At 39.4% G+C, this 25,734-nt stretch overlaps 1 protein-coding gene across 4 annotated transcripts in view; it reads right to left on the reverse strand.

Annotated features, from left to right (window-relative positions):
• Positions 1-25,734, reverse strand: part of myo16 (myosin XVI) — an 88,504-nt gene that overhangs the window by 4,687 nt on the left and 58,083 nt on the right. For 3 of the 4 annotated variants that reach the window (XM_086145205.1, XM_086145203.1, XM_086145204.1), the window contains exons 25-34: positions 25,117-25,313; positions 24,106-24,186; positions 20,555-20,760; positions 11,817-11,919; positions 10,968-11,064; positions 10,604-10,877; positions 9,000-9,382; positions 7,665-8,906; positions 3,580-3,732; positions 2,377-2,462 (exon numbers count right to left, since the gene is read on the reverse strand). In XM_086145205.1, the coding sequence (XP_086001331.1) occupies positions 2,377-2,462; positions 3,580-3,732; positions 7,665-8,906; positions 9,000-9,382; positions 10,604-10,877; positions 10,968-11,064; positions 11,817-11,919; positions 20,555-20,760; positions 24,106-24,186; positions 25,117-25,313 (2,822 nt within the window). Of the gene's footprint in view, positions 1-958; positions 1,063-2,376; positions 2,463-3,579; positions 3,733-7,664; positions 8,907-8,999; positions 9,383-10,603; positions 10,878-10,967; positions 11,065-11,816; positions 11,920-20,554; positions 20,761-24,105; positions 24,187-25,116; positions 25,314-25,734 lie in introns of all 4 variants that reach the window. The other variant, XR_015106033.1, reaches the window with a different exon arrangement.

Consider the following 25,734-nt stretch of genomic DNA (forward strand, 5'->3'; position numbering starts at 1 on the left):
TCAACTTATTGCGAGTATCCGGTGTCCCCAGACAACATACCATGTAAATCCAATGAAATACAAACAAACAAACTAGGGAAAAAAACAGCAGAGTGCTTGCATGCACGCACGCACGCACGCACGCACGCACGCACACACACACACACACACACACACACACCCACACACACACACACACACACCTCATTGATAACACACAATATATCAGTTTCTCCCCCACAGTTTCACCAAACAACTCATACTGAGGTCAGCAGGGGCTTTAATTAATAGGGATCCTGAATGAAATCATATATGTCACTGAAATAAAACAAAGATGCTAAAATGTGTCTGTGAAACATTTCAAAAGGGGTACGATTATTTCTGCATCATTGATTCTCATATGCATGTGATTAAATGTCATAAAAACTGTAGCTCTCTGTTCACAACAGTCATACTTGTTAACTTGGCAGATGGAAAAACGATGGTTGAAATGTGGAATGGAACGGATATGGTCTTTGTGAAGCCAAAAGATGCATTTTCTAAAAGGAAAATGATGGATTACAAAGCAGGGTGGAAGTCATGAAGCCCCAGTGTCAGTGATAGCAGGATCAGATATTTTGGACAATGTAAAAGAACAGATGGCCAATGTAATCCCAAACTGATTGACAGGGCAACAAATCAGTGAATATGAACAAAGGGAAAACATGAGATGAAGTTCCGAGTAAGAACTAAATTCAGTGATTTGTCAATTGCCCTTAACCTGAACAACCACAAATTTTGTTTAAATCATTTCTGTAATCTTCTGTAATCTTCTTTTACATCTTCTCACTAATGGGGTTGTGAGTGACTAAAATAAGGTTACCATAACCAATCACTTCAAATTTTCAACAGGCTATGGATCACTGCAGTCATGATCACACACTGGGTTGATCGAAAGTATGATTAAGGATGCTATTAAGGGTGGAGGACATACACTCACCACTTCCCTACATGTATACTGGGCTTCCAGCGAGCCCTGCTGCCCCCCATGCTGTTTTAGAGGGCGGCCCCTGCTCCAAATGGAGAAAAGTTGAGATGACCTCTCTGGAAGATAAAGATGGAATGAGAGTAACCACCAAGGCCATTAGCATTCAAGGGAAAGAGAGAAAGGGAAATGCAGTGATTCGGGTAAGAAAGAACCACTTGTACATGTTCCCAGGCACAGAAATAAAAATGGACAAAATTATCTGGAGAACATCTTGAGGTGACTCAGAACATTTTGAAGATTTAGAATTTGGGCTCAACACAAACAGATGAGCTTCAAATGATGAGTTGAACTCTAATCTTTGCTACAGAATCTTAATTCTAAGATATCATTAACATAAGTCTTTTGAAGTGGGTACACAGTGTACGATTTCTGTTCCTATGTCTCACCATCAACTTCTACCTCTTCTTTTTCTTCATTCATCCCTAATTGTAAACAGGCTGTCATTGGCTGATGCTTCCTCTGTCTATTCCATATCAGTTTCACTATAAAGAAACCTTCTGATTGTAAACAAGAATTTCTGTATTTACAAGTTATGTTAAGAGAAGATATATAACAGTCTAGATACCATTACAGAAAACTTTTTTGTTAAATTATTTTCAATTTGGCCAACGGTTAAAACTGAAACAGTTATAGAAGAAATATGAGAGCTGATGACCAACTTGATTATTGCTTTCCTTTTTATTGCCAAAAACAGGAAGGGGCCAATAGAAGGGCCGTTAGAATTGACAGAATAAATGACACAAATGACACTTTATATCACTAATTTTTGTTTTACTGATTGATATATGGTGTAAACAAAATAATGAGTGTGTGCTGTTTCTCTGGCCGAGAACACAGGTAATCACCAGGGGAGGTTTATTCCTATTTCTCCCCTGTGGGTCTCTTATGTGCTGTGATATTAAAGTCAATATAAATCAACTTTGCTATATGCTTTGAAATATTCAGTTAAAATGGTTTTGTCTTCATAAGAATACCATGAATGTCATCAGACTGCGTGTAATTGAGCTTTGTGTGAGTATTTCTGAATGTGCGAGCATGTGAACAAGACATTAAATGTAAACCTCAAAACTCTAAAAACAAACATACACTATTAAAGATACATTTTGTAGAAGCAGGCACTTTCATTTCAACCACGCACAAACCACAGTCTCCTATAGACCAAGTTGGTTGTGTGCGAACATACACCCACATACCAGCTTTTGACAATCCTTCATGTCAGTAAGATTTATACTTAATTTCACATAAGACAATAGATCAAAAATGAAGGGAATGGCATCTGTAACCATAACATTATTACATAAAGTGATAACCACCATATCATTACAAAAAGGTGATTCATCAGAATGCTTTCCATGTTGTTGCATATTTACCTGAGTATGATGGCTGTCCAGGTGTTTGTGCAGAGAGGTTGAGCTAGACAAGTTTGCTTTGCTGTGACTCTCATCCTCTGTTGACCCTGAACACAGAATATCAAAAGCTGATTACACAGCATGGACATTGGACAGGACACTTCTCAAGCACAAGTAAATAACAAAGGGGAGAACCTTTTTTGTACATGAAGAAATATCAGGGTTGTCAATCTGGCGTTCTCTCTATTTATTTTGAAATATGTTATATAATGTCCTTTACCAATGTCATGGCTATTGACCTTTGCTGTGCCATAAAAATAATAATTAAAATGACAGGGTTGCTTTATGTTCACAGTGTTGAAGTTTTTAAGCCCGGTTTCTTTGTTGATAGTTTCAGGATATTCTTTAGGTAACTTGCTCATATATAACAATCTACAATCTGAAGCCCCTACATTGCAATACAGAGCCATGGAGTGAAATACGTGGGGTCATGTTTTACGAACACTTATAAAATTTACCGAACTGTACCACAGGACATCTGCGTTTATAGGCGAACGGAAGCTTTTTTTGCGGGCCATAATGGCAAAGGTGTGTAGCATAAGCTGATAAATTCTGCATCGTAAGTGTAAGTATTGACAAAACCTGGAATAATGTCCAATACAGTAGAGTACTCATTACAATAAATTAATGACAGTGAATGTGCCTTTCTAATGTTCTAATGAACTTTCTTCTGTGTTCTATTGGATTGTAGATAAACTGAAGATGGTTACACGGGCTCTGATTACTGGGGAAGAAAGCAGTGACATTGATTGAACCACTGCAAGGTACCGCTCTGTGTTAGAGACTGAGTTAGTGCATGTTTTGTTGGGATTGGATTGGTTGGCAGGAGCAGTGGTGTGATATGAGTAAACCTCTCTCTACAATACAAAAGACACTCAAATAACAGATATCAGCGTAAATCAGTCTTTGGGTTAGCTCGACTGCATCCCTCTTTTAACAGGCTTGAATCCAAAGGTAGATATCTACAAACACAATGGATGTGAGATAAGCATTCGTAGGCAAATCTAATTAAACCTGGACTTGTTATTCTCTAGACTACTGAATATGTAAGGTTAATGAACTTTTTCTTCCTCAACATAGGAATTGAGCTATTATCTAATCATCTCCATTTACAATAATATAATTTGAAATTGGACTGCAAACATAGAATACTCAAAATGTTACCATTAGAGATCTGGTTGCCGTTCTCTATAGGTGCAGGGCTTGGAGAGTGAAGTGAGTGGTTATTTGCGTTCTTGTCCTGCAGCTGTAGAGATGGAGAGGTTGGGGCAGAACCACATTCTTCCCTTCCAGGTATATTGATATTCGAATTGAATCCTGCAAAGATAGAGCCATATGATATGATGTTAAGTGCTCACAGTCGCATACACAGACATCTGAGTCTGTCGTGAAACGTGTAATATTCAATCTATTATCACATTGTTTGCGGTATATAGCAATCGGTGCAAAGGTGGAAATTAAAAAAAGGTTGATCTAATTATAGATAAATTATTTTTTTGCTCTAGTTCATTTCCTATATGCTCAGTTCCAACCCTGCTCATACATTTCAGATGGTCATTTACACTGTATCCTCTCGGCTGTCTGGTGGGAAGAAGACTCCATATGACACTGCCTTGGTACCGGCTGTTGCTTCTTGGGGCTCACATGGTCTCACACATTGAATGAATAATTGTCTGTGTGTATATGTGTATGGATATGTGAGCGGGAATTCGTCAGCTGCCATCCCATACTGAGAAAGTGTGTTTCCTGGTCCCCATGGTCACAAGATTCCTAAATATAAACTCACCACTCTCTCCTGTATACCCCAGGGGCTAGATGTGTGTTTGCAAGAGCTAATTATTATAATGTCAACAAGCCAAAGAAGATGAGTCACAGGGAAACCAACATATAGAGCACAGACATTACAATGATGAAGAGCTGTTGTTGTATCTATTTTGTCGAACTGTTTTTGCTTTTCTTGAGTCATGAGGGGTTTTATAACAGTGATTTCCTGAAGCATGCCAAGACCACCTGCCCTATTCCTTTGGGATTCCTGTGGTTTTCTCAATCCCTGAGAATGAGGAAGGGGAGTAGGGGGCAAGACAGCTGCTCTTCACAGAGATGTCTGGGATAGCAAATGTAACCCCAGGCCACTCCCACAGCGTCAGGTATTATTCTCGGTCATTTACAGCTGAGGAGAAACGGAAGTAGACCATCCTGCTAAGCCCATTGGCATCCTGCTGAACTAAGATCTAAGGGAGCCACCTCGCTTTGCCCACTCAAAATAACGACAAGGTTGTGAACCCCAGCGCCAAGTTCTCCTGTCACACACACAGTTTCCATGACGTCAGTGCTTTTCATGCGCACATCTAGGTGCTGACGAAGAGTCAAACAAGACGTCACGAGACATATGCGTCAGCATGCTCTCAGACAATCTCTTATAAGGAATAGAGGCATTTGACCTTTGAACCTTTTACCATTATAGCACCACCACACAACTATGTATTGTACAAAAAAGAAAGATAAACAAATATTGGCTGACTATTATCACCCAACGGCAACACTACCATTGACTGTAATTTCTACAGCTCAGATATAATTGTTTACAGTGTCCTAGTTCCTGCCCGCCTACCCATCAATTTGACTTCTGTTGAACATGGGTGAGCTGTTAAATATTTAATGCCAATCCTCATCATTTTACAGCTCATGTATTATTAACCAAGCCACAACAAATACTGTTACAGAAAAGAGAAACTCACATGAAGATAGTGGGATCTGACTGTGTTTTCTGAATCCGCACAATTACAGAGGAGCTCACTTGAGAACTTTTTAAACGCAATTTCTGCAACAATGTCTTAGTAAGAAATTCATGAAAATACACTGAAGCAAAATTGAACGCTCTGCAGGTACAGAAGGGTGGTTTGGCCAGGTTGTTTTTTTTTTCTCCCTACTGTCACTTTCAATGAATATGATGTGGAAAATTACTGCTGGGTTGAAGCCTATTACTGCACTTACTGTACAGTGAGACTCAGAAAACAAAATGAGGGTGTAGGAATAAAGTATTTTTGCCAGAGCTTTTGCAAAGAGAAGAATAAGTCTAAAATACGTATAATACATTGTAATACACCAGTTTTAGGAAATGCTGTCATTATGAATTGGACATTGCCTGCACTTACTTACACAATGGGCGAAAGTACTCAGAATACAAAAGTACAGAGTGTAAAGACCCTTTTAAAATGAGTAGTATTTTGTATCAGGGTCAATGTTATCGAGGAACCCACAAGGTGCACTGAATATTTGTCTGGGCATTCAACTATAAAAAACAATAATAGCCATAATCCTGCAGTGTTAATGATCAATATTCTAGCAGCACACCTAAACTTATTTATCTATATTCTTTAACTCAACCTAGACTGTGGTCATATGATATGGGCATGGGAAATCAGGGAAGGACACTTCAGTGAATACCAGTGAAAAATACAATTGTCCTCCTTTCAAAAAGGTCAACCTTTGCATCAATGTCCCAGTGTATGTGCTTGGTTTGCTTGAGGTACACAGCACCAACTCCAATAGATCACGCTTCAGGTACAGTAGGCACTAAACCTACAGGCTTGTTAGCAGAACAACAGTCAAAGGGCACTGCAGTGCAGGCTGAAGCAGGCCAAAGAAGGTGCTCTGCAGAAAAAAAATGATGCCAAGATGGTTTACAATATAGAAAAAGGGATTGGTGAGAGGTTGCTGGGCAATGGTGCATCCCACCCCACTCTGCATCACTCAATCACAAAGCATGTGCACAAACAACCTGGCTCCTGGGTGTGCATTCCTCTGCGTGCACACACACACGCATGCCCGCAGCGTACACACACTCACAAGCACACATACAAAAAGAGGATTATTACTTACCTATAGACCTAAATTACTACCGTGTAGAATGTAATCACCCAGTAAGCAATAAATCATCTGACAAAAAGCAGGTGCAGAATTTGATCATGAACCCAGAGGATTAAAAAAAGTACAATTTCTGTGTCAGAAATGTCTCAGACAGGAGGATGAATAAAGAAAAGAGTCCATCAAGTTTTCAGAGAAATCGGCTCAAATGACAAAATAGCAATTTTCAACATTAAACTAACCACAAATAAAAGCCATGATATTTTGACATGATATTTTGAAAGGACTGAATTACCAAAATGTCCCAATATACACATGGCAGAAAAAAATACAGTACAAATACAATCCAGTCTTACTCTGTCAACATTTGAAAAAGATAGTACGGTTACTCATCAAGCAGTCAAAAACCTTCTTTCAAAAGCATAATGATGAACTATCATGCACTGTTCAAAATTTTCTGGTGTTTATTCCTGGATCACGCAAATGACTATCACCTAGTTGGAAGTGATAGTTTGGTGAAGGACTCCATATTACTTTTACCAACTTGTTCCACTCCAGTTTACCAACAGAGGCATCTTGGACAGTAACATAGCCACTATCTACATCCTGCGTATCACCACAACCAAATTGGATTGATTAATGAGGAGTTATGGCAGCTTATTGCTCAGCATTTCACATGAGAGCTTGCTCCTAAAGCATCGACCTTCTCCAATGCTGCTTTTTGCATCAGGGAATGTATCAACTGGATCAAGATCAACAAAGATGAGGCGGGAACTGTGTGGACAAATATGCAGTGACGCAAGTCTTAGATTTTGACCTGAATATGAATGCAACAAATGAAGGGGTGGAAAATACTTTGCAGACATATAGTTTCTAAACAACCTTAAGTGAGGGTTCAGATTTAATTGAATTAATTAATTTTGAAAAAAACAGGGGACTTAACCCTGACACAGCAGCAGAGAACAATGTAAAAAGGTGAAGTAAATGCAACATACACCACAATCAATTGTTGCATGTTTCAACAATCAAAATACTGAAGTGTTCCATTAAATGGAAATAATAATGTTTTCAGAACGGGAAAACAAACTATTTTACCCCCAAATGCATTGAGTTTGTTTTCTTTAATGTATAGCTTTGTATTTTTTTTTTTTTTTTTGATAAAACACACAAGGGCTATGAAAAATGTTTCCTCAAGCCGAAAATGATTCCCATAATAATTCCAGCATGTTGCCTCAGAGGAATTGACAGACAGTTTCAATTACTTTTATTATGTAACTGATCATTATATGAGTTTAAGAACTGTATGTATTACACTAATATTTCATGTATATTTTAACTTATTGTTCCTGCGCATGCATCACTGTTACTGTGTAGTGACAAACCTCCATCTCTTTTGCGAGCGGGGGTGGACTTCCTCAGCAGGCTACGTCCGGAGCTGAATAAAGTGTTGAGCTCATCCAAAGGGCTGGTCAAAGGTCTGCCATTGGCTGGGTTGAACAGCAAGGGAGATGAAGAGCATGAGTGAGCTCTCCTGGGCTCAGGACGGGAAATCTTTACCGGGGAGTATGGGGGTGGCTTTCCTAGTGGTTCCACACTTGTCCTATTTGAAGATGATGATTTGTGGCACTCCGAGCCACCTGTGAGAGATGCAGCTCGTGTCAGAGCAAGAAAGCTGGCCTCAGGAGGGAAGGGGAAGTATGACGGAGGTCTGTAGGGGGGAGGTGGGGCACTTGGAGGTGGTGGGGGTGGTGGGGGTGTGAGTGGAGGAGTGGACTTTTTCTCTGGCATTAGGACAGTGAGACTTGGAGAAGAGTCGGCCCTTTGTCGAGAATACTGTGGTGACAGAGGGCTGTCTGGGCCAGCGGCATAGTTCAGGTTTGTCTCAAACACCGGTAGCTTCTTCACCTCTAGGGGTGTTAGGGGTGACTCATCTGAGGCAGGAGAGCAGGTGACAGGAGATGGGGGAAATACCAAGAGAGGTGGGCGATGGGGAAGCAAATTAGGAAAGGGGGCAGGAATTTCACAACTGCCCTCTTTGCCATGCTGGATTTTGGAGGCTGTGCTGGCAGCAGTGCTCTGTAAGTGAGCTATGTCCACGGGAGCTGCTAACCCCACGGTCATCCTTTTGCTGTCCATACTCTGAGGAGGGGATGTGCATGCTGCCACTAGGCCTAGGCCAAGAGCCTCCAGTTTGGCTGCCTTGGTAATGGCAACAGGAGGTCCACCATCTTCAGGAGGAAAAAATTTCATTTCTTCATATACAGCTTCTAAGTCTGCTTGTTCAGGGCTGTCCAGCGGCTCCTGGAGGCTCCGAGACCTGGCCTGGGAGCCCAACATCTCTATGTACACATCCTCTTCATCTTGGCCATGATACAGACTCAGTGCTACTCCTCGTGGAGCATCTAGGGAGGCGGCTTTCTGCATCAAGCCTCCAAATCCCCCAGCGCATGAGAGCAAGGCCAGCTTCACATCAGCAGGACGTAGCTGGTGGAGGAGGGGAGCTACAGCACTGATTTCTTCAAAGGAGCCAGACAGCTTAGTGTTGGGGCTGCGCTTTGGTTTTGGCGGAGGGACCTTCCTCATGGTTGTGTAGTCATCACTGTGAGGACGAGGCTTGGACAAGCCTGAAGAAATATAGTGAGTGGAAGAGCAGTATTTAACTGAACTGAAGCGACAAAATGTGTTAATAACTGAACATTAGTGGTGATTTACTGTACCTGCTGGGTCTGTGGGGGACAGCTGGGACTTGGGGGGGCTTCCAGCCGGAGAACCATACCCTTCTGGAGTAGGGCTGTCTTTGGCTGCCATCACTAACCCTGCGCTCACAGCTTCATAAGATGCACTCAATCGGGTGTTAGGGTCCCTCTTTGGCTTGGGAGGAGGTTGCTTTCGGGGAGAAGAGAGACCTCCCCCACCTACCCCATCTGTGGTGGTATGAGCTACTTGCTGCAGGGCTGATTTGATGGATGGGGTGATAGAAGAGTGGACCGTGTTCTCCATGGCAAGAGGAATGGGCACTGAACTTGATCGAAGGTGGCGAATAACCCGCGTTCCTCCGTTGACAGTGCCCTCGTGAATTTTACCACTTTTTTCCACACCCCTATATATCGGCAGAAAAACAAACAAATATTATTAGATATGATAGATTTGCTAATATTTAAACATTTGAATCACCTTCATCCTTCTCAATCAACACTCATTTTCAGAGACAAAAAAAGCACTTTTTCAATGAGATCATAACAAATGAATGCCACTTAAACTGTCAATCCACAAATATGAGCTAAGGAGGCCAATTGGAGGATAAAGACAACAGGGATTATCCTCCAAATCTATTCTCCTTACAGTAATTCGATAATATCCAGTTTGATATTTCTTCTCTAATCTGGGTAAGCCATCTGTTGGTTCTGTGATTGCAGGCAGTTATGTGGTAGTATGTGCATACATAATATGGGAGGGCGTTTTAAACACCTGGAGAGAAATTAGGTTGTGTTACAGTGAATGTGTGCATGTGAGGATGCATACATCTATTAGCATGCGTTTAATCCTCTACAAAACTGCCATCAGGACTATCCTCCCCCAATGACACCCATCCTCCAATTTAGAAGCCTGTGTGTAGAAGCAGATGCAACATGCTGAAGGACAAATGGAGGGCACATATATCGTGGCTTATCTTGAGGTACAAATGCAAAATGCATTTAAAAATGCAGCTACTGCAGTGCTGCCAGGTTTGTTAAGGTCACTACTCTTTAAAATGAGATGTTTATTTCTAAATGTGTATTTTTATTAACTGTGATTTTAGTAAATTCAGACAGTCTGAAGCATATAAATTCTCAACTATACTCATAGGAACTGAATGTCATATAACTATATCCACAATTTGGTAAAACAATTGAAATAACTGAGATAATAATTAATGTTGCTCTGTATTCACGCTCAAAGTGAAATTACATTCTTGAGGAAAAAAAGCCAAATTTTGAAAGTGAAAGCAATTCAAGTCAGTTCCCTTCATTTTACCCTTCCATTTTTTTGCACGACATTCCATCTTTGAATACTTTCACAGACACATTACTTTATTATACTGTCACATTAACTGTGAAAGTTCAAATTAAATGTCTACCAAAGCCCAACATCTTTTGTCATTAAATTTACACTCAAAAAAACACATAAATAGACCTAATGATATCCTCCAGGCAAACAGTAGGAAACTACAATGCTCTGAAGTAACCAGGAAAAAAAAACTTAACATGCATAAAAAAACTTAATATGCATTAAAATACATGCTTTGTTGAGGGATGAGCAAGTGAAGGTTTACTAAACTAACCGTCTTCCCAGTTGGTCCTCCTCCTTACCAACAGGCTCAGGCCTCTCACCAAGTGGTGGGCTGCTTCCAAGGGTGGTAAGACGGCTGTTGCCATGGCTGCGCAAGCGGTCGCTCTCACGAGCGATATCAGATGCATTTTGGATTACCAACTGGTCATATGTTCGCAGTCCCATGTCCTCTGCCCCCTGCAGGAAATGCTCTAGACTGCACTCTTCTTTTTGTTGCAGTGATAGCCTATGATGAAGGCGCTGTCTGGCCAGCCAGCCACGTGCCACTAAAACACAAGGAGGAGGAAAATGTTGACAGAGCGAACGGAATTGAGGCCAGGTGGTGAAATTGTGGCTTGTTGCATTAATGTCGTTACCTTTCTGACAAATGATGATCTTTTTATGGAGCTGGTAGCAACGGTCGTTGAGCTGGTCCGCCTGCCAGTATCTGAGAAACACCTTACTCTTGCCAATCTATATCCAAAAAAAAAACAAAAAAAAAAACTAACAACAGATATCTTAAAGAAATTCTCCACATCCACCATTATCAGCTGTGGGTTGTAGCCAGAGGACAGTCAGAGACAGGTTTCTGTTGACAATCTCACGATAGTGTGATAAGGTAGTTGAGAAATGGGAGAGCCGTGATGTAGCAGTGATGTATGACAAATGGGCGGGTGCGGAGACTGGGCAGGGTCAAACTTCCTGGGATTTTGGGTGCAGAAGAGGTCAGTCTATACCAGGTGCTTGGAACGATGGGAGTGACATACTTCCACAGAGAGAGACTATTCATTCCAACACATGTTACTTATAAGAGTGATGTGTCTGAGGGTTGCATGAAAAAGTGTGTGCAGGGCATTGAAGAGGAGTGTGTGTGCATGTGTGAGGCGGGAGCTGATGTGACCTCTAAGGTCACACACTCAGACACAACAGCAGTCTGGCAGACAAGACAGAGAGGGGGTTTGAGGGGTCCATGTTGATGTGTGTGCGTGAGAGTGTGTGTATGTGGGTGTGTGTGTCTGTGTGTGTGAGTGGGTGTGAGAGAAGAATGATGATGAGGTGGGACAGCTGGAACGGGTTGTCAAAGATCCCATGGAATCTTTCTAATAGAGGGTCAAGGATTAAGTCATTTGGCAAATCTTTTGTTTGATAGCGACAGAGAAACACACACACACACACACACACACACACACACACACATACACACACACACACACACACACACACACCTGCCATCCCGAGAGTTTGGTCTGCTGCAGGACTGAACGACATTTCTCTTCTGGTGACAATTTCTTCTTGTCTCCCAAAGTTGGAACAATAAGATCTTTGTATCTGATCCAAAGAAAAAACAACAACAGGTTATACGCTTTAGCAAGACATTTTAAACATAGAAAATCTTGTTTCATCCTATCTTTTAAGAAACAATAGGGTCAAAGATCATGAAGGTCTTGCAGAATACCAACAAAGCAGCATCTGTTCGTATTTGTGTTGCCTGGGGAAATTCTTGCGATGAATGTTCAGATGGAGGAAAATCGCTCTATTTTTGCTTGTCTTAGTGCCAAAGAAAGAGAAATTGATGAAAATAAATTGATTAATCTTGAAAGATTGAGGTAAGATCCTCAGAAAGTTACTATCAACACTTTGTATATCTATAAATGTTTATCCTATGAGCTTTGCACTTGAGAAAGGGATTGGAAATTGTTCTAGAAGGTGGTACATGATTACATGCTGATGATTTATATTTGATATTGATAAAAAATTGTACACAAAAACAAATAATTCTCTTCTTTGAAAATAGAGAATGTTGAAGGAGCCATTCCAGCCCTTTCACTCTTCTACAGCTCTGCAATATCGCTTACCGGTACTTATGTCAGCAAACAAATTTACTGGGGAACAAATGAGAGTAGCCAGCTAAGTGTACTTGCAATTTAAAAGATAATCAACACTAAATGTCCTTTTCACACCAGTTTCATGGGAGTGAAATGGGTCAATGAGCAGTTGCAGGGGTTGTGGTGATGCTGATGTGGGTGTGCTATGAAACATCTGTGCTCAGTGCGCACCTTTGACACTCTCATTACTGCAACCCTGTTATCCTCTATGTTATCTAAAGAGCCTCTGGAAAGTGTTGCGGAAAGTCCCTTCACTTTTAGACTGATGTGCAAAACCCAAAGCGGTATTTCTACCTCTTTATCCAGGACTTGAAATCTAATAAATCTGCAAGGCTTCCCTAATTGAGAGAGATACAGTCCATCCACACTTCATCAAGATGAGGATATTACCTTCTGTCACAACCACTGAACAAGAATGCTGACTTGTAGCAGGCGGAAAAAAATGATTCACATAACAAATACAATTCTTGTTTCCTACAGTTCTGTATCGATTCACAAATGTAAAACATTGATTTTCTAATATCAGTTAATAACAAGCTATAGCTATAATTAGCTGACAGAAAAAATAAAGGGGGAACTCAACAATGTTATCAATCATCAAAACAGGCAGTTGTTGCAATCATGGTTTTGTTACAACAACTTTCACCCTTGCAAAACAAGTGTGAGGTAAATCTGAGTGCATTGCAATAGATGTTTTTCCCTAAGTAGGAGTGGACAGAGGTAACAATATGTTTTTGTTTTTTTAAAGCAAACTACAATATTGAATTAATGAGTGGATGAAAACAATTAATTTTAAAAACAACCAAGTCTTGAATTTGTCACATTCATGTCACGTTTATTGTAAATATAATCCTCAGAGAATTTATCTGATGTGTTTGTCAAGAAATATTTATAATTATATTTCAATGAAAAGAGTGCCAGGTAGTTTCACATTCAAATGCTGAAATTCTGAACTGAATTTAAACTCAAAATACTGGAGGATTCCCATTCTCTGTGCTGATCCACGTAACTTAGACTCCTGTTCACTCTCCAAAGATTGCAAACTCAAGGGGGTGTATATTAAATCCCATTCATCTTTTAAAGAAAGTGCAATTGATATGATCTTTCAGTGCATGATTAAAATATTTTGACTTTCGTATTCTTTTGAATAACTTGCGTATATCATAATTATGAATGGCATAATGACATTTCTTCCTTACCATGAATGCAGGTTGTTTTTTTACCCATCGTAATTATAATTGGTTTTTTTTTTTTGATATGTCCTGTTGGCAAATTCATAGGAAGAAAGACATTTCTTGTCAATTAGTATTTTCTCTAATTCCATTGTCTCAAACAAAGAATTTCCAAAACATTTCTGAAACATACAAATTCAAATATGTAAAATATGAAACACAGAAATCTAACAGGATACTTAAACTTAAGTGCGTGACTAAAATTAAAAGTAACATGACTCTTGCAGTAGTTGTAAGAGTCTGTAGACGAATCAGTAAAAACAAGAAATAATTTCTCAAGGTAGAACATTTTAGAAAATTCAGATCAAGAAATAACAGCTATTAAATGATTCTTCCAGCTACAAAGTAAATGTTTACCTATACTTTAAAATGAGCCTTTTGTTATCAGAGAGAGGTATTGCTGGAGGTGTCATCAAAGTAATGGAGCTCAATGAACAAACTGTTTTATTAACAGTGAGTAAACATGTAAGTTTGAATGAAGCCTCATTCATTCAGGAGTCCACACTTCCAGCTCTTGCTAACCTTATTTCTGCCTTGAACACCAATGCTATGGACAACACACACTGACCCGCAGGGCCAATAAAACACAATGGAAATGTGTAAATTCATAGCTACTTCTGAGTAAATGAAACCCACCAAGGGTCTCTAATTGACTTTTACAGACCATCATGTAGCGTCAAACAAAAGGAACTAAGTTCAAACATTAAATAGAAGGTTCAGTGTAATAAGGCTGCTCTCTGAGACAAGTAGGACCAAAAGTCATTGTACAAGTTATCAGATAATTGATAATATAAATATGACAATTATCAATTATTTATAATTATTAATTACTGAATAATTATAAGTATTAATACTTATAATTATTAATGATAATATAATATAAAACAAAAAGTATAACTATTAATTATAATATAATGTAGTATAATATAATATACAATTATAATTATTAATTGATAAATTATAATTGACAAATCAGATAATTAACATCGAGGGGTGACTACTTTCTCTGACCAGTAATCAACTGGAAATGATGGATATTTTTCTCCCAATGGCTCAGTGATGTATCTTATATGAGGACCAAGTACTAAATATTTCAATCAGTTGTTTTTGGCGTTGTGGCACGGGGGTTAGAGCGGTTGTACTGGTTCAATTCCCAGCTCCGCCCAGCCTGCTGAACTGTTGTTGAGCAAAATACCGAACCCCTATCTGATATTCCAGTGCTGCTCAATGGCTGCCTGCTCATGATTTATCCGTGATGGGTAGAATGCACTGGTCAAATTTCGCTGATGTTGTGCTGTATATATAACTGAATGTGACGAATAAAGCAATTTCTATTTTTGTCTGTGCCTATGAATATACTGGTCTGGTATCTGACACACTGTGAAAAGTGATGCACAAAGACACAGTGTTTGAACTTATAGCTGGTCACAAAATAAAAATAAAAAAATCAAGCGGACTTTTAATACAGGTATTTCAGTATCTTTTTTTAGATGTTCAGTGTAAATGTGCTGTTGAAACTTTTACAGTGCAAAGAGCAGGTCGATTCAGCAAGACCCGCATGAGAGCAAACAAAACAGAACGCATCTCTGCAATGCATGGAAATGGACTGTGTTAAAAAAGAAAAAAAATGTTCAGACAAAATTTTGTTAGCTACATTTTAGTGAGTTACACCATACCATAAAAATAGAAAAGCAGAGCAAAACAAAATTAAAAAAAAACAAAACAGCATTTCTGACCAGGTGACATATTTCTGAAGACAGGGAATACAAAATCCAGATGTCGGTGTGTGTTTGTTAGATTTCTTTGACCGTGAAAGGGGTATGAGAGTCTTCTGGAAGTGGAGACAGGAGAACTAACAAATGGCATGTGGGAACCAAAAAAAGAGGACACAAAAAAAGAGGATGAAGGGATGAAAGTAAAATGCTGCCGAATTAGAGACAATGATGAAATGATGACTGAGAAAAAGCTCTATGAAGACCTCCACTCCCTTCACTCCCCCTGCTCCCTCCCTGGCTAAAGCTGTGTCCATTCATTGGCTATATCTGTGCTGAACCTAGTGGAAGAGAGATATATGAATGGCTGTTGGACCGTGTTGACTGGTGTTTTTGTGATTCTTAAATCAAGCATAGCCTTAAAGTATAAACAGCACAGCGGGGACACACGTCAGATAAAGGCACACACAAAAGCTCCATTTGTGTGTACACACACAAACAACAACAAACAAAGCACAATCAAAATAGCATTGGGGTGCAGTAACACGTTGAAGAATACAGACGTATATTACTTATTTCCTGAGATTTCAGACACAGTGTGTGAGGGACTATGAAATTCAGTCATTATTATATCAAGTAACTGTACTTTGTAACTGTTTCACAATTCTCAGTATGAATATACTGAGTGAAGAGCTGATGCAGAGAGCAATGATTTCAAACATGTTCCAACTGAATCTACATCCTCTTCAGCATTCTATTCTTTTTTTCTATCGCTGAAGGACTGTACCAGGTAGATAAGTTAATCTATGCCGGTTATGTTTAGGAAAAATCTTTTCTGAATGGTAATGGATGTAAAGAATACAGGTGAACATGATGTTGAATAAAATTACCGTACCACTAAAACAGTTTACTCTTTAAGTGAGGTCTACTCTTGGCCTTCTCCAGGATAATTAAAATATAAAAGTAGGTTAAGCAGTTATTCATTAAACCATTTCTTTATGGAGGAATGATGAAGGAGTGCATGCAAATATTTGTGGCATCATTGTAGGATGAATGTTGGGGTTGTAAAAATATCAGAAGGCAATCAAAACAACTCGATGTGACACTTCTTTTCCTTTCCCCTTGTTTCTGTTTTGCTGTAAGCAATCTGGTCATTTAAAAACAAATAATGATGTAAGAGCATTCTCGTCATCTTCTCCCAAATTATTTGGATTATAATAAATACCACGCATCTGCCTTGGGCTTTTTCCGGTTCAGCTGAGGTAAACTCAGGATTTAAGAACAAGTGATGATGGTTTATTTTGCTTGTGCAGTGTATTCACAGTGCTGTGAGTAAACCTCACTTCCAGGAGACTCTTGGCTCATTTGTCCCTCTCTACTGAATTTGATCAAAGCTTTTTGCCCAGAGCAGCAGGTTGGTGAATGCATCTAAAGACGCTCTGTCTCCTTGGGCTTGTGTAAAAAACTCCCTTAATGATTGTGGTGAGCAGCTTTTAATGAAATGGTAATATGTGCATCAATGAATGGTAGTTATGAAACTACAAATATAAATGTTCGTGCATGGACCCCCTTTTGTGTATTTACACAGTAACAACATACTCTAGCCATAATATTTTTGACATGAAAAGATTTGTTGCTGCAGTAGATGCCCAAGTACTTGGTATCAGATTCAATGAACAGAAACCTACTCATCAGTTGATGTTTGTGACTGAAATTCCAGGAAATTGTTGGCAATTTTTATCATAGACGTTACAGTAATGGCGTCAAAAAACAGGACATTACTGTATCAACAACTCACTGCAGGGCAGGTGGGCAATGCCCGATGTTTTCACATTCCTATATGTATAACAGTAAAACATAGTATTGGCAAATGTACGTAAAAATAGATACTGTTGCCATTTAGGAGAGTAAAACAAATGGTTCAGGAAACCTATATTCTAGCACCAACTTGAACATTGACTGTTGTCTCAATGTCTATCTATCAAGGTCGAAAAAAAAAAAAAAACAGGAGGCAGTTCACTGCATCAGAATCACGTCCTCTTTTGACCTTAGTCCATATTCTATTCCCTTGTGCTGATATATGACTCTTTCATAAATCCCCATTATGTCAGACTTTGTATCGACGGGAAATAGCATGGAGCCTCTCAATAAATTTGTGTACATTTTGTAGAAAATGGAAATGGAAATGCAGGTCATTTATCATACTATTTAAATGTCATAACTGACTGCTACTTGAAACTTGAGTCATAGACCAGTGTAGGGGTATTCAATGAAAATGGAAAAGGTCAAGGGTCAAGAGTGAAATTAATCCTTAGGAACATAATTTGTTCAACTTCTCTTTTAATGTATTGTAACATATATTGAAACAATTCTGATCGGAAGAATACTGACTTCACTTTCTCAAATTGATGAAAGCTTAATTGAATAAAAAATTCACTTGGAGTACACGCAAGATTAAGATATAGGAAATAAATATTCTAATTAGGAGTTGAATATTATATCAATTCAATGTGGATAATAAAATAGTGAAGATTCTTGTTTGTGTCATGTTCCTTTAAGAACCATGTAACTGAATTTCTGCATTTTGTGGCAGTATTCTAGCTTTATTACTTGCCTGATTTTAAATAAGGGCTCGAAACGTACCAGAACTGTTCTCATTTACGTTTTTGCGGCAAAGTGCTGGAAAAAAAATAGCATGCATGAGTAGTTGTCTTTCTGAAGAAATCTGCCTCCAAGCTTCACGGGGTTTATATGACAGAAGCCTTTAACATGCACATGCTTTGTTATCAATGAATGACCATTGCCTTGGAGCATCTGAAACAAAGGGAATTTAAAGGCCTACACTTTCACTCACTTTCTACTTCTGTTTGATCTCGTCCACCGTGTCGTTGACTCCAGTCAGAAAACCGCTGAATTTCAAAGATTGCTACTTCAAATTTGTTTATATGAGGACCAGGCTAGAGTAGGGATATTCAGTGTTTTACAACACGTGCATCTGTTTTCTTGGTCCATTAAAACAGTGTTGAGAGGTGTTCACAGGATCACATCTGAAACAAAGCTGACAAAGCTCTTGCCCCTGCTCTGTGGGCTTTTACAAACTTTGCTATTGATTCATTCCATGGGACACCAGCAAGGTAAATCTCTTGCCGGTGTAGGCGGTAACCCCCTTTTGGATGTGGCCAAACCTTGGACTTGTGGTGACACCAATAGCCTGATCACAATTGAGCGATTAGGTGAATAATATACTGGCACAAACAAAACCGCAGCTGCCGTCTTTCACTTTGATATCCTTTTTCCATGACAAATCAGAGTTAGATTTTGGTAACAACTCAGCACATTTGGCATATCAGCACGGTGATGCTGCAGGACATACCTGAAAGTGGCCGGTCACCAAACTGACCCTGTCTACATAAATGTGTCTTTAGTTTGGTTACTTTTTATCTAATAAGGGTGCTATTTGGTCACAGATCACTGCCAATACCACCCTTGCCAATACCACAAACAGCCACTGGTGTGATATTAAAATTAACCAACTTCGTTGTAATTCTAAGAGTAAAGTTTTTTTTCTATCTACTTCATGACATAGTGACAACTCTCACAGGTAGGTAGTGAATGTTTTAGCAGCTGTCTCAACTGTTGGTATTTATTGCCAGCTGTGTGTGTGTGTGTGTGTGTGTGTGTGTGTGTGTGTGTGTGTGTGTGAGAAAGAGAGAGATGTTTGTACTGAATGTTTGTTGTGTTTTTATCTAGAAGCCACTTCCCACCACAGCATCCTTGACACTACCTGCCTGTTTGGCAGGACGTGGTTTTGCAAGTAACTGTTAATTAAGTGAAACAAACTCAAGAGTACATGTTGCACTGAGCAATACTTTCATTGCATCCCAAAAGCTTCACCTGCAACATTGAAAAAGAAAATAAATTACCGTGATAAATAATAAATGAATATTAATAAAATTAATAGATTAATAGGGGTTCATCATATCAATTACACCACAGTATCTCTTTAATCTTCAATAGTGGTTTGAATGGCGCCAGCAGTATTTATAGTCAAAAAGGGCCATTATTAGTCAAGTGTCAGGTTGCTAAATAAATGGAAGAATAGTTGTGTGGGGGTAATTTATATATTCTTTATATATTTTCATTTTGGGACCCTCAGGAATTGGCAAGAATAGAAGGTATGATGTGACGTTTACAACAGAGCAGCAGAATTTTTCATGTGATCTGCTTTGTCCTCTTTTATTATCAGAGAGGAATGTTCATGTTAATCCCTTTATCTTCAAAAAGAAGGAGTTCCAGAAAAATAGGATAAGAGAAATAGAGAATAAGATGACAGAACAAAACAGAAAGTGAATTAGACAGAATTTCAGGCTAAATACTAATTTATATTCAACGGGTTCTCGGAATCACAGAAATAGGAAGGATTTAGACCAACTGTGAGCAATAGAGAGTGAAACAGAAATGTTGAGGTGGTGGCGTGAGAGAAGCACACCCTTCATCTGGCTCCTTGGCAATAGACAGGAAAAACAATTTTGTGACAGTAAAAGAAAATTGGGATAAAGCCGAGGAGGGATTTGAGTACCGAACAAGCACTAAGAGACAATCAAGTGACAAGCGATTATGACAAGCATTGAAGGGTGAGAAATAGAGACCTTATACATCACTAACTTGTTACTGTTTGTGTGTCAGTTTGCCATAAGGAAAGTGACAATGGAATTCATATGCTGCAATGGTCTTCATTGAATTTTAGAATAAAAAAAACATTGTTTGAGGTCTTTTTTTGCTTGAAATACAGAATTGCTGTAATTTGTCAAGGCTTGTATATAAATCTGCACAGGGTGACAGAGAGTGTGTAATCCATATGGTGCATGTTGCATTAACTGGCATATGTATAAAATGCTCCTGATTTGCTGTCAAGTTTTTTCTTGCACAAAACTATTCCTGCTGATGTTTGACACAGATCACGGTGACCTGCTGGGGGTACAGTTTGAATAACTGAGGCCGAATGAAGTGAGAGGATAAGAAAGGGAGTGGAAGAGACATCCATCATATCAAAGACATTTCCCCAAAAGAGGAGGGTGTGTGCCGAGTTCCAACAAACTGAACATTCTTCCTTACGTATGATGCTCACACTGACCTGCTGAGGAAGCCGGGAAAAGATAGGCGCACAGGATATCCATAACGGATCATGCGCACCATCTCAAGCACACCAATGTACCGGAGCTGTGTCGACACATGGAAGCTGTCAAAAGTGTCTGGCTGCCCGCTGGTGTTGGGGCACACACACTCTACAAAGTGTGGTGTACTAGCCTGGAGCTTGCTGATCATCTCCGACAATGAGTTCTGTGAGAAGGAATGGGAGAGAGGAGAGTTAAGGCAACCACTGGATACAGTACTGTAATTAGAAAAAGGGAAGTAAAAGAAAAAAAAACTATTATGTGCCATGATCAATAACGTATGTTGGTATTTGCCTTGTAAAAGCCCCAAGGCTGTTCTTTCTTCTATACAGTACTTTCGATGAGAGCAAAGTTCTCGTGCCTCTGCCCCTTTTGATGCTGTTACTTGATTTTCTTCAAGCCCTTAAGTCACACATGCTTCTGATTCACGCAAGATCACACAAACACACAGGCTTGAACTTCCACATGCATATAAACACTTACATCTGTGCTGTTTTTTTTTTCCTCCTTGAACTCATGTCATTTTATGTTCAGCATACCCTACAGCACTCCACACCTCAACCTCATCTTGAACGTCACTAACAGCTTTCACACAGCCCTCCTCCAACTAGATGTGCGTAAATGCACACTTACAAAATGCACGCGCACGTCACAGTGTGGTTGTTGTCCATTGTTCATTCATTCATGTGGAGGGCTTCATGCTTGGCTTGGTACAACATCATTCTTCATCCCACTCTTTACTTCCCTGCCATTTCCCGAGGGACTTGTCGACCACAAGCCTGCAACTCTGATTGTGCAACACACACAGGCCGTATTCAAGCCAAAGCCACTACTTTGCTGAGACACTTTGCCACCTAAAATTGAACCAATAGGAATATTAATGTTTTTTATATATAATTATTAAATCAAACCACTGTATCCATTATTGGTGGACTTCACTGTTGCAAATGTAGTTTTTATGTATTAATAAAAATCATGATTAAGGTCTTAGAGGTCATTTTGATAAGATGGGGAGGGGATGAAGGGGGTGATGTATAAATTATAGTGATTTCCCAAGAGAAGGATCAAATCCATACTTGAGGTTATATGTCCGAATCACTGTGTTGATGTTCGATTTGATCTGTAAAATTGCAGGTGATTCAAGTTTGAAAAAGAAATTAGAAATTTGAAATAGAGATATATGACTGCAAGCTTTTGCTCATAAAAAGAAACTGATTTTTTATTTTGTGTTATAATAAAAAAATATAAATCAATAAAATCTTTGTGAATTTTTGGTGGTATTTGTTTATGCTCGTTAAAATGCAGCTTCATTTTCATTTCAATTTCAGAAGGACAGAGAATCCTTAGTAGGAACTGGCCACAGAGTCATAATTCACTGTGGGCATGAATTACACTGGCTGTGTTCAGATAAATTCTCTGAAAAAACTGGAAGGAGAATAATATTTTATAGTTAGGGCGCCAATGTACTGTGCTCCAGTAATTCAAAGCATTATTTGCCTCTACTTTTGCTGTACACCACCATCTAGAAATGTGTTGAATTGTACAATTACTTAAAATGATGTCTTCCTCTACAATAATAACAATGCTGTTCTACCCAGCGGGGCTTGTATTCTTATCTGTCAACAAGGTATAGCCGGCCTTAATCTTAGTGTCTTTTCTATGTTGCACATTAATGCTAGGGTGTAACTTGGACATACCTGGCTGATCGAGAACTCTGCCAGGCCACCAAATACAGTAAAACCACAACCTGCCCTTTCAGCTGCTCAGACGCCGTTCCCTCAGGCCAGCCAACCGTCTCCACAAAGTTGGCGTGGTTTGTTTCAAGATGTATTTGGCATTGATTCATTGAATGTAGCTATGTTAGCTGCTTTACACAGTATGTGTGCCAAAACAAGTCCAAGCCAAGATCTCAAACAGGTGTTTCACTGGTAGCTTATGAACTATAGCTCCACCCCCACCAAGTGGGAGGTCAATACCATTCCTGCAGATAATCCCCAGCACTGATACAAAATTAATGCAACAAGAAAGCTATGAGTATTTATTAATGTATTCATGTATTTACCTAACCTACAATAGCAACTATTGCCTAAAATAAAATAAAAATCGCAAATATGATAATGTTCTGTGGCTTAATCTTCTTTTCTTTTCAGCTTTTCCCTTTAGGGGTTGCCACAGTACATAAACTTCCTCCATCAAACCCTATGCTCTGTATCCTTTTCTCTCACACCAACTACCTTCATATCCTCTCTCACTAGATCCATAAATCTTCTCTTTGGGTCTTCCTCTAGACCTCAAGCCTGGCAGCTCCAACCCCAAGATCCTTCTACCAATATATTCACTATCCCTCCTCTGCACATGACCGAACATCTCAGTCGAACTTATCTAACCTTATCTCCAAATATCTAACATGTATTGCCCCCCTGATGGACCCATTCCTGATCCTATCTGTCCTCCTCATTCTGGAAGAGAACCTCAGTATCATCATCTCTGCATCCTCCAGCTCCGCTTCCTGTCTTTTCGTCAATGCCACTGTCTCTAAACCATACAGCATTGCTGGTCTCACAATTGTCTTTTATACCCTTACTTTCAATGCGGCTGATATTCTCCTATTGCATAATAACCCCAACACTGTTTTCCACCCCCTCCAACCCGCTTGAACCTGTTTCTTCACCTCTTTTCCACTCTCTCCCTTGCTCTCGACTGTTGACCCCATGCACTTGAAATCCTCCACCTTCTTCATCTCCAATCCCTGTAGTCTCACCATTACACTTGGGTCCCTCTCATTCACACACACATATTCTGTCTTGCTGTGACTAACCTTCATTCCTGTCCTTTTCAGAGCATACCTCCACCTCTAGATTTCCCTCCACCTGTTCCCTGCTCTCACTACAGATCACAATGTTATCTGCAAACATTATCCTCCATGGAGATTCCTGTCTAACCTCTTAGCCATTCTGTTGCTTAATAATACTGGGAATTACAAATCACTTTTTGGGTTAGTTTTGCTTTCTACAGAAACACAGACACATTCATTATTCCTGAATTGTGTTCTCCGAACAATATCAGAAACATACTGTACTGTATAACCACCAATGAAGACTTGTTTATATTGTCAACAAACGACTGAGCTTCAGACAATTAATTTTGAGATTCTTGCTCTGAATACCAAGCATATATGTAAAAAAAAAAAAAAAAATTCAAAGCAAATCCAAACCACGATTATTGTTTAAGACTTTTTTCATTCATACAATTAAAATATAAGCTCTTTTTTTATATAAGTATGTCCAAATTGTGGGCTGGTGCATTCTATTCTTTTCTTCTTTTTGTACTACAAGTATTAATAACAATATTCACATTGATAATAATGTTTTCATAATTATCTGACCCTATTCCCACAATTATAAAATAAAATTTCAATTTAAGGAAATACATTTTGTATAGCCCAAAGTACAGGCCCTGCTTCTCCAATTATATAAGTGTGTGTTTGTGTGTGTGTGTGGTCGGGCGTTACCCTCAGCTGGACAGCCACAGTAATGGGCCCACATCGCTCAAGCCGTTGAAGAAAGGAGTTTGAGCCTTTCTTCTTCAAGATCTGCCAAATTGAAAAGATCATGGAAAAAAAATTATATGACCTTATCTTGGTTGCATGACCTCTGCTGAACATTGGCCTCCATCAAATAAAATGAGAGGTTTATCTTTTGTAAGATGTTCAGATTTAAATACAAATCTCATTTCAATCCTATGTCATGGCATATCTGTTTTATTGCAATATATGATTACTTAAATTTTTAACAAAAATGCAGCCTTCACATTGACATGTGGATGTCACGTCAGACCGTTACCTTAAACATGAGGCTACATTGTATGTTTCATTTTAAACTTAAACTACATTCCTCGAATGCCAGTAATAATTAAACATTTTATAGCACTTATAGTCCAACTCAAGTGTCTGGAACTAATATCTGGAGTAATATTACCTTGTGTTACTGAGCAGGCTTACTGGCAGAGAATGGGTTTGTGTGCAAGTCCCTGCTCAAGATGGCTAATGAGCCACAGACACAGCAGGAAGGACTCCCCTGGAGGTTATACAACCAACAGGCGTAATATGCTTTCCAAACTACTGATAAAATAGAGACTAGGGTGAATGGACACTTGATATATAAATCATCTCTTTACAGGTGTGTGATATTCAAATGTCACGGCACAGGTGTAAAATCAAATTCATGTCCATATTGCATCTGTTTATGTTTATGGAGTTTCTCTGTGAAATACATAATTCCACCTGTCTGTATGTATCTGCAGGTGGGAGACAGCTTACATTGTTTTTTTTCTGAACCAGGATGTTCATCTGTTATCTTCTAATAGTTTGTTTTTACAGACTTTCTTCAACTCATCATTCCATTCCATTTTAAAGACAATGTAATGTCTGTGAGGTTGGTGTGCCAATGCCCAGCAAAATCATCACTCCATGTTTTACTCATGTAAGTACTGCACTCTCCACACCTGAAGCGCCACACTGTACCTTGGTGAGGTCATGGTACCTCCGGAGCTGGCGGTGGACAGGGCTAGCACTGACAAGTGAGGGCGATGGCATTCTGTGGAGCAACAAAGCTGCTTTGGGCCCCCTAAGCCCAACACGGCCCTGTGCTGCTGGCACCAGAGAACCAGTCTGAGTCAGCTTGGACTGGAAGAGGTGCTGCAGCAACACATTCTCACTGGCTGCCGAGCAGAAAGCACACAGGGAGGAAAATATGGGTGAAAACAAGCGACGGCATTGGTGGAAATATGGGGGCGGAGGAGAACAACAAGGAACAGACAGAAAGAAAGAAAGAAAAAAAGAAAGCAACATAGAAATTGAGAAAAGAAACATCGAGCAGAGACATAAAAAGAAAATTCATATAAACAATAAATCAATGCATCATATCACATGGCGAAGTGAAACAGAGAGCCACACTATGTGAGGCAGGTACCGAGCGACGCAATACGAGCATTAGTCTTGTTTCATTTGAGAAGTTCATTACAAATAACACCACAGATAACTGTTTTTTCATTTAAAGCAATCACTCACAGAGATCCCTTGATCTCTGGTGAGCTTACAAGCTTAACGTAGTGCTGTACAGTGGTTTAACATTTGATTAGC

This window comes from Fistularia commersonii, chromosome 4 (assembly GCF_037954325.1).
Source record: "Fistularia commersonii isolate RoL2024-O1a breed Wild chromosome 4, RoL_Fcom_v1.0, whole genome shotgun sequence".
In the NCBI taxonomy this organism is placed as follows: domain Eukaryota; kingdom Metazoa; phylum Chordata; class Actinopteri; order Syngnathiformes; family Fistulariidae; genus Fistularia; species Fistularia commersonii.